Below are 13,343 nucleotides of genomic sequence, written 5' to 3' on the forward strand. Positions count from 1 at the left end.
TCGAGCCCCAGCTTGGACAGCCTCGGTCGTTGTGTCCTTGGGCAAGAGACTTCACCTACTGGTGTTGGCCAGAGGGGCCGATGGTGCGATATGGCAGCCTTGCTTCTGTCAGTCTGCCCCAGGGCAGCTGTGGCTACAACTGCAGCTTGCCTCCACCAGTGTGTGAATGTGAGAGTGAATGAATAGTGGAATTGTACAGCGCTTTGAGGTTCTCGAAAAGCGCTATATAAATGCAATCCATTATTATCCTCTTTAATCAAAATTTTCAGTCACTTTCTCACAATTGTGAAATTACCCTTTTTAAAAAAAATAAATAAAAAAATAAAGCACATTTCAACCTGTCATTGAAAAACAAAAAAAACAACCTCAAGTGTAACTGAAACTGTTGATGGCTCTGTCCTATTTAGGTGCTCCAGTTCCAGGGCTGTGGTTTTCTGCATGATGTCCCACTGGCATGGCTTGCTGGGACCATTAAATGTAATAAAGTCATCATTCATTTCATTAGCCGAACCTGTGGCTTTCCTGCTATGACAAAGTTAGAATCTCTGTTGTGGTCTATTGCTGTGGAGACAACCTGTGTGAGCTGCATGAGCCCATTTTTGAAGCTAAACACTGAAATGCTGATGTATAAAAGTCTGAGCTAACTTTTAAACTGAAAAGGCTGGGCCCTTACAATTTACCATTCAAATACCGAGCTGGGTAGATATTTGCTTTTCAAATGTGAAATTTAGATATTCTGTAATGGCCTCAAAAAGGACATGTCAGTGTTTTCTTCGAGTCTTGAATCTTTCCTACCTGCACTGACAGCTTTTGCCAGTCGGCGGAGTCTTCTCTGATGAGTCTTCCCTCTGTAGTGGATCTGTGCCTGGGCACTGGAGTTCAGCTGTATGTTGCACACCTGACACACAGTGGCACTGCCGCTGCCCTGTCGCCGCTCCCGTTTGGCCTTGAGCCCAGCCCCCATCCTCCTCTCTTCTTCGTCTTCTTCGTCTTCTTCCTCCTCCTGTCCCTCATGGCTCTTCGGAGGAGGGCTGCTCTCCATCCAGTCACTGGTTTTTGGACGCTTCATATCTGGCAATAGAATAAAGATTTGAGGTAATTAATCAAAAGAGGTAATGACTTATATAAATTAGAAACAATTGTCTGAATGTGAAATGCTTAAATATTTTTCTTTTTATGTTATGTGTATGTTGTACAAGCCTCCACAGGGGGGCAACAGAGCAGCGTGACTTCATCAGAGGAGATGACTAGTGATCTTTTTCAGTTTTATGCAATTTTATGTGCATTGCTATTGTACTGGTTGATTCTTAAATGCACAAAGGGATTTTTCCAGCTTACAAAGGACACTTTTCACTTGGACTTATCTACATCCTTTGTACAATTTGTCAATATGAACAGATGCATGTGTTAAAAATCTTTGACATCGCATTAAAGGACTCAAAACACTCCGTAGATAAGTATCTTGTTCCAACATCTCTCTATTTATCAGATAATAAAAGCAGATTCCCAGGGGAAACACAAAGCGACATGCTGCTTTGTGAGAGCACGCAGCCCTAATACCTGTAATGGCTTAGCGATTATGACAGACTGACAGCATAAATCAAGCTGCAGCTAAACACAAGCCATGCTATGAATGTGGAAATGTCACCCAAAGCCTGAGTGAATTCTTTGTTTTGCCTCTGTTCATATGTTAATGGAATCAATTAAGCCCTCGTGATGTCAGGCATTTTATCCGCTGCCTTGCCTGAATCTACCCCACCCCCCAAGGCAGCTACCATTTGCAATAAAAATGGTAGCTGCCCCACTAAAAATTCAACTTGACAACATGAAAGTGGAATGGAAATGCGTTGAGTGGAAGTCATCAGTTTCCAACCAGCAACACGGACTTCAAAGCTGCAGCCCATCACCGCAATTATTTGAATAAAAGTGTGACAACGGGCTGGCACATGAGTAACTGGTGAAGACGGTGACTAGAATAAAGTGTCTCAAAACACGATTAAAACATAGAAAGCGTTACACTCAGTGCCATTACAATCGCTAAACGGCACGTACAGACTGATTTTAAAAAAGGGAACATGTAGAACAGGAATGCCGTGTGATTTCTGGCCAGGCTGTTAAAGTGTTTTATTTCTCCCTCCTCACAACAAAATATGCATTTATATGTATATTTTACACAGTTTGTTATGCAAAACTGTTCCAAACACTCTGACCCTCTGAAGTCAGTCTGAAGCTTGATTTAGACTTCTGAGGGAAATTTTCATCCTAACTGACATGGTAATCGGAAACAGCCCTATTCGTCATAGGGTTGATGAAGGACATACATATATATATATATATATAAAAAACTATAGAATAAATCTATCTGCTCTTGTCTGCTGGTGTTGTAATGGAGAAATTAATCAGAGAAATGCTTCCTTTCTTCTTAATGTCTGCTTATATGATACAGTATCTACTTACAGTGACTATAACGTAGCCAAACAATTGTTTTGCTTTTGTTTATACAGCAGCAGCACTTTGCATTAGGTTAAGTGTATACCTCCCAACTCTGCAAATCTGGTGAAGGACTTAAGTTATTCCAAAAAAAGAGAGCATAACATATGAATATAAACTAAACAAAGATTATTTTTTAGTAAAAATGATGAACTATTCTGCTCTGAGTGCTGCTGGATAAGTGCTCAGACTCTTGTTTTCACCTTGAAAATCAGCACTGATATGACGACAATAGGAGTAATTAAAATAAGAGTCATCAGAGGATGCACCAGCTAACTCACTGTAAGGGCATTTTATTTACCAATACAGGAATTAAAAGGAAAGTAAAAGCACCAGAAGTCAGTTTACTACTTCTTTGAGCTCAACTAACCACAGCACTTGGATTACTTCCAAAAAAAGAAAAAGAAAAAAAAGATCATAGCATAAACAATACAGAGGTAATATTTTTTAATAATAAAGAACAAAAAAATTCATGCAAAAGAAAACATGATAATGATTATTCTTATTCTTGTTGGTTTCATATTTTAAGTGTTAAACTATGTATTTCAAAATAAGTCCTGGCTTTGCTGAATTGTCCAGTAATTGTGTTTTACTCTGGTTTTACTTTACTCGCCTGCAAAAGACAGAAGGACATTTCAAATTGAAAAAGGTATGTGCATAAATTAAAACAGAGGGACTGAGAACAACCCCTTCATAGCATTTTAGAGCAGTTTGAATAATAATTCACCAGTGTGCTGACAGGACCAGACTCCTGCCAAAAAGCAGCAGGCCAATCAGACCTCCTGCTGCTGCTTGATGGGCTAAAAAGCCATAAAATACAGAGATGCAAATAATGGACATAAAGATAAACAAAGAAAAAAGCTTGTTCTGGGAAAAAAAAACTAAAAACTAAAAAAACCCACCCTGCATAATTGGCACAGCCAAATATTTAAATTTCCCACTTTCAGTCCTTTAATTTTAGATCCAGAAATTTAGGTGGGGACTAAAATTGAACTGTGCAAAGTGAGACACTAGAATGACTCTTCCCCCCAAAAAGTGATTTATAAAATGGAAACTCTACATATAGATTTTATTTAATTATTCAGCTTTTTTAAATGTCTATTTGTTTATAACACTAAATGCATCACGTTAAAAATGTCATGATGTAGTACTTGTTTGCTTTCACCTAACCTCAGGTACATAGTTGCTGTTCTCTGCGTGTCTGAGGTACAATATGTCTCTACTGTTCTGAGTGCTGCTGGATAAGTGCTCAGATGTTAGTTTCACCTTGAAAGTCAGTACTGACATGACGACATTTGACGCGGTCAGTCCGGGGGAGGGCTGCACCAGCTAAGTCACTTTAATGGTTTTGTTTTGTCAAATACAGGAATTAAAAGCAAAACGCAAGCGCCAGAAGTCACTTTGCTACTTCTTTAGGCTGCTGAGCTAACCACAGCACATTTACAATGGTACACTTAGTGTCAGTAATGATAAATGAGTTGTCTAAAAACAAACAACATTTAAAGTGAACTCTAACATTTTTCATACTCCTTCCTAATATATACAAAAGGTCATACAAAAGATTCATAAATTACAGTCCCCTAGAGGGTCATTTACCAAAAAGCTGAATGGGAATGCTATTCAAACTGCTGGTTTAAAATACTGACACAAGTCAAGCATGGCTCAGATGCTCATGTTTGCTAATGTCTAATAGTGTACACTGATGCCACTAGTCTGTGTTTTTACCCTCCAGGACCCTGGAACTACATTAGCAGTTCCTCTTACTCAACTTGATGTGGTCAGCTGGACTTAGCACCAACAGCCCCATTAAAACAAACAACTTTGAACAGGTTGCCTGCCGGCCAGCAGCTGCTGGTTCCTGCTGGCACTTGAGTTTGGGCTGCTCTGCCTGTCTGGCACCAGAGATGGCAGCTACAAACAGCCCAGTCTTCTACTGGGGACCAAATGGCTGAAGTGACCAGTGCTCCACAGCACAAGCTGTGGCACCTGCAGCTGAAAGTGGCAACCCAACATAAAAACTTTGAGCTGCTATTTACCATAAAATACTAATTTCTGGCGATGTGGTTAAGCCCCATCAAAGATGTAACTTGGAATGGGACAGTTGGGACAAAATCCCAGAGCATCAGATGACCCCTCATACAGAATGTACGTCTGATGTGTTACATTAAATCCTAGAAGTCCAGCTTTATTTTCCTTATGAACTGAGTGTTAAGTGCAAAAATTGGTGCAAGAAAAGGCACCTCTTGGAAAGTTGTGATTGAAAAAGGCATGTTTCCATACATTACTTGTACTTTCTGACGGTCAACAGTGCAACAGTTTATCAGAGAGTATCGGTAAATGAGCATTTTAAATTAGTTTTTAGCAAACATAGCAAGGAGAGAAAGGACAGCCACTTTGCCAAGTGCACGAAAGATGACGTAGTAGTAGTATGTGCAAGTTTTTGTAAAGTACTGAAACACTGTTACAGCTTCTATACTGTAAATATGACTACTGCCATATATATGTGTATGTGACACATCTAGAAGCTGGTCAGTTGGAAATGAGTGTTAGATGAAGAATTCTGTAAATTGTTCATTCAACAGTGTGGTTGGGTTTTTTGTTTTGTTTTTTTATACAGTTTCATCCAGTCAATCTGTGAGCACCTGTGGTTAGCGGGCTCCTTTAACAAGGATTAATCTGTTTTGGGCTTGTGGTAGTTATGCTAGCTAAAGATGAAAACGAGTGTTTATAGCATAAGGTCAAATAAATATGTCTCTTCCCCCAACCTCTGACTGCAGTTATTGTCTGTAGTTCTGGTCAAAAGCTGGGATGATTATATTGGTATTGATTATTGTTATATGATATTATCTGTTCCACTTGTCTCTGTGTTACAGAGAGACAAAGACAGAATCTTAGATGGTAAACCCGAAATATCTGCCTCGGGTTCTGTCATAGAGTTGTTACACCTGTGGGCCTGATTAGATACATGTGGTAGCTATTATTACAACATCACGTATAAATGATTCATTCTACAATTGAATCACCTTTCACTCACTCTAAGTCCTTTATGATTCATGAAAGAACAAACAATTGGGACAACTGATTTAAAACCTATTTTATAGAAAGTTTACAAACTCAGCAGACTACTTTTACAAATTCTTATCTGATTAGTGAATTAATAAAGACTGTAATAGTTGGTCTTAGCATAGAAAACAGAATAGCGTCCCTTCAACAGGGATACGATTGTTGCATACATTTCTATGACATTACAACATTAATTAATGTCAGAGCACTAAACAACATTGCATCACATCACTTTCCATAATATTTACTCTAAAAATAATAAAAGACATTTATGATGTGCTATGATGTGATTTAGCAAAACTCCACTACTGCTAAAAGATTAAAACTTCTGAGCCAAATAAAACGTGTTGGATTTCCTGCCCTTTCATGATGGAGCTGTAAAAAGGATGCAAAGTTCACTGTCCTGTAGATGTTCATTTGGATCCACTACATAGATTATATGTATTATGTCTATTACTAAGTTATGTTGACATTTACTTAAAAATCCACACTATGGCTGAGACCCTGTGATTTAAGAACAGATTTAAATGAGTGGGAGGTGTGATGATAAAAGTCAACGTAACATTATAAATAGAAATCATAAAGAAATTTCTTTCCCATTCTGGCATAGCAATAAATAGCCATATTTATTAGGCTTCTTAACATATTTTTAAGCACTTGGACACTTGGGGCTGACTTTCCGGTAGTACTCTAGAAGCTACTGATAAGTCCCAGGGAGCCAATAGCATCATCTTAGAGTATCACTGTACCCTGAGAGGAGTTTAAGCACCCGAAACTTAGTCCTTTTATCTATGATCATAGTATCTGTTATCCTTTTAGCAGTGTAAACTATCTCCCCCAACAGCTCTTTACATAGCAGCACTCATCAGCTTGCTTGGTTGTTGTTCCAGGATGAGGACTTAATAGAAGCCAAGAATACACCATCCAATCAGCCACACCATTAAAAACGAAATAATAAAACGGCTATCGGACCTGCCAGGGCGTGGATACAGGACCTCTGGGGGTGTCCTGTGGTGTCTGGCACCAGGATATTGGCAGCAGGCCCAGAGGGTTTCCAGTGGTCTCTGTGAAATGTGGGGTCAGATCTCATGGCTGCTTGGTCAGGTTGGAGTCTGGGAAGTTTGGAGGTCAGGTCAGTGGTTTGTGCACTTTGTTCCCTGAACAACTCCCAAGTACTTTTTGACGCATAGAAGGGAGCACCATCCTCATTGGCGGGAACACTGCATTATAATGAGATGTTCAACATTATCCATCTCACCTGTCAGTGGTTTTAATGTCATGGCTGATCATAAAAGCCATTTTATACTCTTAAGTTGATGCTAAATAGCTGCAAGCTGCAGTTTGAAGTTATTAGGACCTCAAATGTCCCTGAGGTTAAAAAAAAAAAAAAAAAAAGGGCCTTCATTTTTGTGTTCTAACCAATACTCTGAAAGAGGGAAATAAATGAAGTAACTGTTGGTAACCCAGGCTATTGTATTTTCTCTTAGCCTGTATTCTCCTGATTTTTAGCTCATTTTAGCTTTCTCAATACTGAGAGTTGTTTTTCCATTTATCATTCATCACCTGCTTCACCATCTGCGTCTTCATTTTTTTCAGATCCACAAACGTACATATACAGGCTCACATATATACATCCAAACTAATAATTGGTTACATGTCCCTTCTTGGTAGACACCATCAACTTTCTGGCACAATTATAGCTGAATATTAGACGACTGTTCTTGTCACAAGTTCATTTAAATCGGCTGGTTTTCTGGCAAGGACCAATAGTCCAGAGATTTCAAAAGGGCTGAGGTGAGGGCTTTGGCAAGGTCATTCCAGAAGCTTAATGGGCAATTTCTAAACATCTGTTCAAATAATGTTATGAAAGTACAAGTTATGTGGATGTGGCACCATTTTGCTAAGTTATGAAAGAGGACACAAACTGTCACCCTCAGATGAGAGGAACGTGGTTAGGATGTTCAGAAACAATCTAGGAACCACCAAAGCTCAAGATGGTCATAAACTGGAAACTGCAGGAACACCAGCATTACTGTTCACAGTAAAATGAGTTATACTTTGCCATGGACCAAGAGGACGCTGACCAATAAAAAAAAAAGCCTCTGCTCCAAAATCGACACCTTCAAGCTCAACCGAAATTTGCAGCTGCCCACATGGACAAGCCAAATACCTTTTGGATAAAGGTTTTATGGTCAGACGAGACAAACATTGAGATGCTGTTGCCACAATGGGATGAGGTATGTTTGAATGAGTAATGCTGAGGCTTTCAAACCTGAGAAGAGTGTGCCAGTTGTCAATCATGGTGGTGGTACCATCATGCTCTGAGGCTGTTTTGCTGCCAATGACACTGGTACACTGCACAAATCTGATGGAATAATGAAGGAGGAGGACCACCAATACATTCTTCACATTTACCTAAAATCAAAAGCTAAATGGTTAAAACTTGAACACAGCTGGGTGTTTCAACAGGACAATGGGTGACACATGGGTGTATATAAACCTCTGACCACAACAACTGCATCCTGAGTAAGCAGTTAAGAATATTAATGGATGAATGTTTTATTCGTTTGACCCTGACTTGATGTGGCCACCCGGAACAACTTTGCTTAGCTAACTTATTTAAATAAAGGATAAAAAACATAATCTCAAATATTAAATACTACATTGCTGTCATGCCTGACTGTTGTTAAAGAATTCCACCTACTGACTTCTGTCACCACTCAATCAATAGACCACATGTAAAAAATAGTTCCCCTGCATCCCTTTGTCTAACACTCATGCTTAGTGTCTTTGTTTTATGGCCTGAGACAGCTGCATGGAAATGACCTGTCAGGTTCATAAACTACTCCATCAAGGGACACACTTGTAGCTGCAATGTAACGTTCTCCACATGGGTGCCTACATAAACGAGGGATCATTCATTTCAACCTGACATGTAAATGGCTCTTTACAAGTCCCTGCTTGAAGCTCTTATTTGTGACAAATCCAAAAGAGTGCTAAAAGTATACGTAAGACACAATTTTAGTATATTTGACTTATTTTTTATGGAAAATATAGTATAGTATCAGTGCTTCTGAAAGGTTAAAGGGGCTTTGTGGGGTGTTACACAGAGCCTAAAAGCTAACAGCAGCATTTGTACAAACTCCGGCCAGGTGGATCCCGAGCTGACAGACTGCTATAAAACTGGCAACCTGTTAAGCCTGTTTCCCTCAAGCTGCTCTCTCCGTCTGTATGATGTGCCGTTGTTTCACACCAGGGGTGAACATGTTTATTACTGAGCTCTGACAAATGAGGGCTTTTCAGTTAGCTTGCAGAGAACAATTTTTCATTTTGACTAATGTTTAATTTTTTTAAAAGAGTTCATCATCAGCATGTGTGTTATAACAGCGTGTTTTCCCAGTGTGTCACTGTATAGCGTGGCTATTCTCTCTATAAAGCTGCACTTAATTCCCTGCAATTATGCTGTATATCTATTACATTATAAAGGCTATGTGGTGATATGCTTTTATTCCTCGACTGTATCCTCCACATATCTGTCAATATACAGCTAAATCTATAATAATCACATAGAACTACAAGGTGGCATAGGAATATCTTCCAGGGAACTAAGTCCCCTATTTAGACTGGCCTTTAAACATTAAGACAGAACAAATGCAACACCCCTCCAGGCAGCTAATCCTCCTGAACTTCTGGGCACTCTTTTTAGTCTGCGATCAAGGAAACTTCTTGGAATAAGCAACCTAACCGAGATGTGTTGAGAGGTGGACAAAGGCCTTTAGCTATTTTACGCAAGGCAGCTGTGAATGGGATGTTTTGGTGCATGCATATGCTCTTTAAAAATGGCATTAAACCAAACACTGATGCCAAGATGCCTTCTCTCACTGCAGCACCTGTCACTGTTCCATTACATCAAAAGCAGACGTCAGCAGACGAAGCACTTGGCCTGCAATGGAAAAATTGGACCGTGGCGGAATATGATGTTTCTAATAATCACTACATACAATATATCTGATGAGAGAATCATTTTCAGGGGTGTGTACTGTACCCTGTGAAGCCTCCAGAGCTACACAGCTTTCACATAACTTACTTCTACCATCAGACACATTTTTTCAGTCCTGACACTCAGAATAAATATTAAGTAAATGAATAACAGAGGGACTACAATTACAGTTGTGTCGCTAGGCAACCATGCTCATCCTGTGTGAATATGACTTTGAACCATTTCCACACAAAGTGCAGGTCAATTATGCTGTAATTTGTGCTGAAAAGGCCAAAAAAAAAAAAAAAATTGGTAAAAACCCACATTCTGCAGAAAAGCACATGAAAAAGCATGAGCAACACAGTAAATTTTTCCAAGAGCTGGAGGTAGGAATGGGATTTTCATGAATCTGAATCCAGTTTGGAATTGGTATCAGCTGGACTGAATCAAGAGGTAATAATAAAATAAATAAGAATTAAAAACAAATGCAACCACAAACACTAAAGCGTTGGAAAGCAGCAGGATTTTCCTGTTGAATGTATTAAAATAAATTGGTAGAAATGTTCATGCAACATATGCTTAAATAGCATGGATAATGCAACATTGAGAGGCTGTCAATTATTTATTCTTGCAAACCACAGACACATCTATTATCAGAGGTCTGGTTTTTATTTGCTCAAAGAAATATGTAGTGATTTTATTTTGCTATGATAGCTCTAGTGAGCTACACTCACGGATGACTGAGCTACCATATCTTTGCATACCTTCCAGCAAACTGTAGCTTTGAGACTGAGGATGAAAGATTTAGAGAGGACTTTCTGAACGAGGAGTGAGAAACCAAATGTAACCCACACTCAGAATCCAGCTGGAGTCAGAGGGGAGCCGTTGATTGCATGCAATCTATTGATCACTGTGCTGAATCTGGATACATCAGATTACAAAACAACATTACCTCAGCTTTGGTACAATGGGGAAATTTTATGATTGGTCACCACTTTCAGCCAGTTTCCCCTTACATCTTACAACTCTGACACTGAAAGTCCATCTTCTGGTTCCAGTTTGTGCCCCAAAAGATAAAGAGAAAACTGAGATACTGAGTCAAAATAGTGGGATCAGTATTTTAATTCAGTGCTGTTGAAGTCTGTGGAAGGAAGCTGTCAACTGTTTTTTGTAAGCTGAACCTCAAAACCTAAACTCAGGAACCAGTGCAGTCTTTTCAGAATTGCATTTATATAATACTAACTGTTTAATAGAGGAATGAAACTGTTAACTGTATTGTGGTCCTTGTGTGGTAATTGCTTTGTACTATGGGCATTAAAGGTGCATTAAAGGACATGATGCTGAGGACCAGGATTTGCTTACTGTCTAGACAGACTAAAGGGAAGTTATCATGCTGATTTTCAGCTCTGTGTATTTTTTTTGTAGGATTCTAATAGAGTACCTTTCAATGACTGATGGTTCAAACTGCTTATTTTACTTACATTGTCCCTTAGTTCACCTGCCTGAAGCGAGTAGTTTTAGCTCGATTACCCCTCCCTCTAAGTCAATATTTGTATTTATTTTTATATATTAAACCAATTCCCCAATCTAATCTTAACCAACTGATTTGAGACCAAGGTAGGGAGAGTAAGTTAAAAAAAAAAAAAGGTATTTTAAATTTTGTTTATGGTAAGTAGATGAAGACGAAGGATGAACTAACTGACCTCAGTATGATGGTAAAGTAAGGGATCTAATAAATTATAACTACTTGTAGTCAGTATATCAGTTTATGTCAAAGCTGAACCAATTACAAGTTGATGGGTTTGTAGCATAAACCTATTCGCTGGAACGTTGAAGGCAATATAATTACACCGCAAAGCAAGACACGAAGTAGGCAAGCTTCATGTTACTCGTGCACGGGAGAGAACCGGACAAACGCCGTTCCTTCGCTTGGCCCCAGTTGCTCTCGTCCGTTCTCCCGTATCACTGTCCTTTTATTGAGGTTACATGAATATGCATAGGTTCATTAACATATGACGTCTACATACACAAAGAGTACCGTGTGTGTGTGTGTGTGTGTGTGTGTGTGTGTGTTACTGCTGATCAAAGGGTCATAAAAGCACACAAGCAAACATCCTTGGTCAGGAAGAGGGTAGACCCCCCCTCATCCTAGATAACACAGTAAGGAAGTCTAGCAGTTCATTTATACACAAAAAGCACTTAAACTAAAACAAATGTAACTACGTTAATCCTACCATAACAATTAAACAAGGTACGAACTTTCCCATGCTCCCAGTGTGGAATGCACACCAGGCCTCTGTAGCCTGTTAAAGATCACACAACTTATCACTACACAATTGATTATACACTTCTAAGCATCTATGGTTAAATATTTCTAAGCATAAATGAGTAAATGTTTCTAAGCATAAATGACAATCAACAATACAACTCTATCACAAGTCAACTAACAAATTAGTTAAGGTTTGCGATTAGAATAAAAGTTAAAAAGGTTAATAAAATGATACATTTATCATAAAATATAACAAACCTTGACAGTGAGGTCTTTATTAAGAAAGGAGTCTAAAGATATACATGACTCACCTGGTAGACTCAAAGTTTAAATGCAGTGAAGTTACACAAACACACCACTGAAAAAACACAGTGGGCATCGCACACAAAGAAACACCAGCAAAGTGTACACACCATTTACCATATGTATGTATGTATGTATGCCATACAGACACAACTGTGTTGGCGTACATAATCCCAGAGCATGAGTGGTATGTGTCAGATCTCTGTGACAAGGTCATTTGCAAATGTTCCACTCATATAATGCAGTGATTCACTCTGTTAGGTAAGTGAGTGGGAGCTGTTAGTAGGATGCATATTTTTAGTCTCTACATTTCCCTTTAGACTCAGCTGGTACTGGGAACTTGGGACACTGATGATGAGCACGTGCATATTGCTGTACGCAACATTAAAACTGTAAAATATAATGTTCTACTGGGGACAACTATGATGTAATAAAACTGGAACGGATCTCTTATCGCACTTCAACCAAAATGAAGCCATAAACTTTTTTTGTGTGGATAAAAATATAAATGTAGTATTTTGGTTGTAATATGAATTCGAAATTTAAATTTTTCCAAATTTTGGTTTCAGTTTAACTTACAGAAAAATGGTTACCTCATCATACCGTTTCCCTACTCTTGGCAGGAGATGACACGCAGTAAATTATAAGAACAGATTTAAACAGTATATATCATCTGAATAAAATCTGTTGACTTCAAAAATCATCATCAAACATTTAACTTATTATTTTTACAGGAAGATACTTACTTACTAAGACTCAGGTTAAGTGTAATTGACAGTGTTGTTCCCACCCAAATTTTGATGCAACACAAAATATTTTAGTGTACCGCATGTGAAGTCTGATTATTAACAAAATATACAAATGTTTCAAAGTTTTTTGGTTTCTAATCCTGACTGGGACCTTTCTATGTTTCTGTGTCTTCACATGTGTTGCCTGTGCATGTGGGTTCTCAGCTATGGTTCTCCCACAGTCCAAAGACATGAATTTTAGGTTAATGGGTGATTCTAAATTGGCCATAGATGTGAATGCTAATGCAACAGAACTGCGGTCTGTCCAACATAAGGTTGCACAAAAAAATAAATAAATAAATATTGGATACTTATTTAAAATTGAATTGATACCAACAGTGCTATCTTTGCCTCCACAGCTTCACACGGTACTGCTGCACATAGACAGGTACACTGCCCCTCCCCTCTCTGTTAAGCTGGGCATACACTGTGCGATTTTTGGCCCATTTTG

General features: G+C 38.7%; 1 protein-coding gene across 1 annotated transcript in view; it reads right to left on the reverse strand.

Moving 5' to 3' along the window:
- Window positions 1-13,343, reverse strand: part of LOC146703204 (zinc finger protein 385B-like) — an 81,703-nt gene that overhangs the window by 44,914 nt on the left and 23,446 nt on the right. Inside the window, exon 2 of the mRNA XM_085466349.1 lies at window positions 796-1,071. Within this exon, the coding sequence (XP_085322475.1) occupies window positions 796-1,071 (276 nt within the window). The remainder of the gene's footprint in view (window positions 1-795; window positions 1,072-13,343) is intronic.

Source organism: Copadichromis virginalis, linkage group LG8 (assembly GCF_057382275.1).
Source record: "Copadichromis virginalis isolate Kocher_CV1m ecotype Utaka linkage group LG8, C_Virginalis_male_GT1.1, whole genome shotgun sequence".
Lineage (NCBI taxonomy): Eukaryota > Metazoa > Chordata > Actinopteri > Cichliformes > Cichlidae > Copadichromis > Copadichromis virginalis.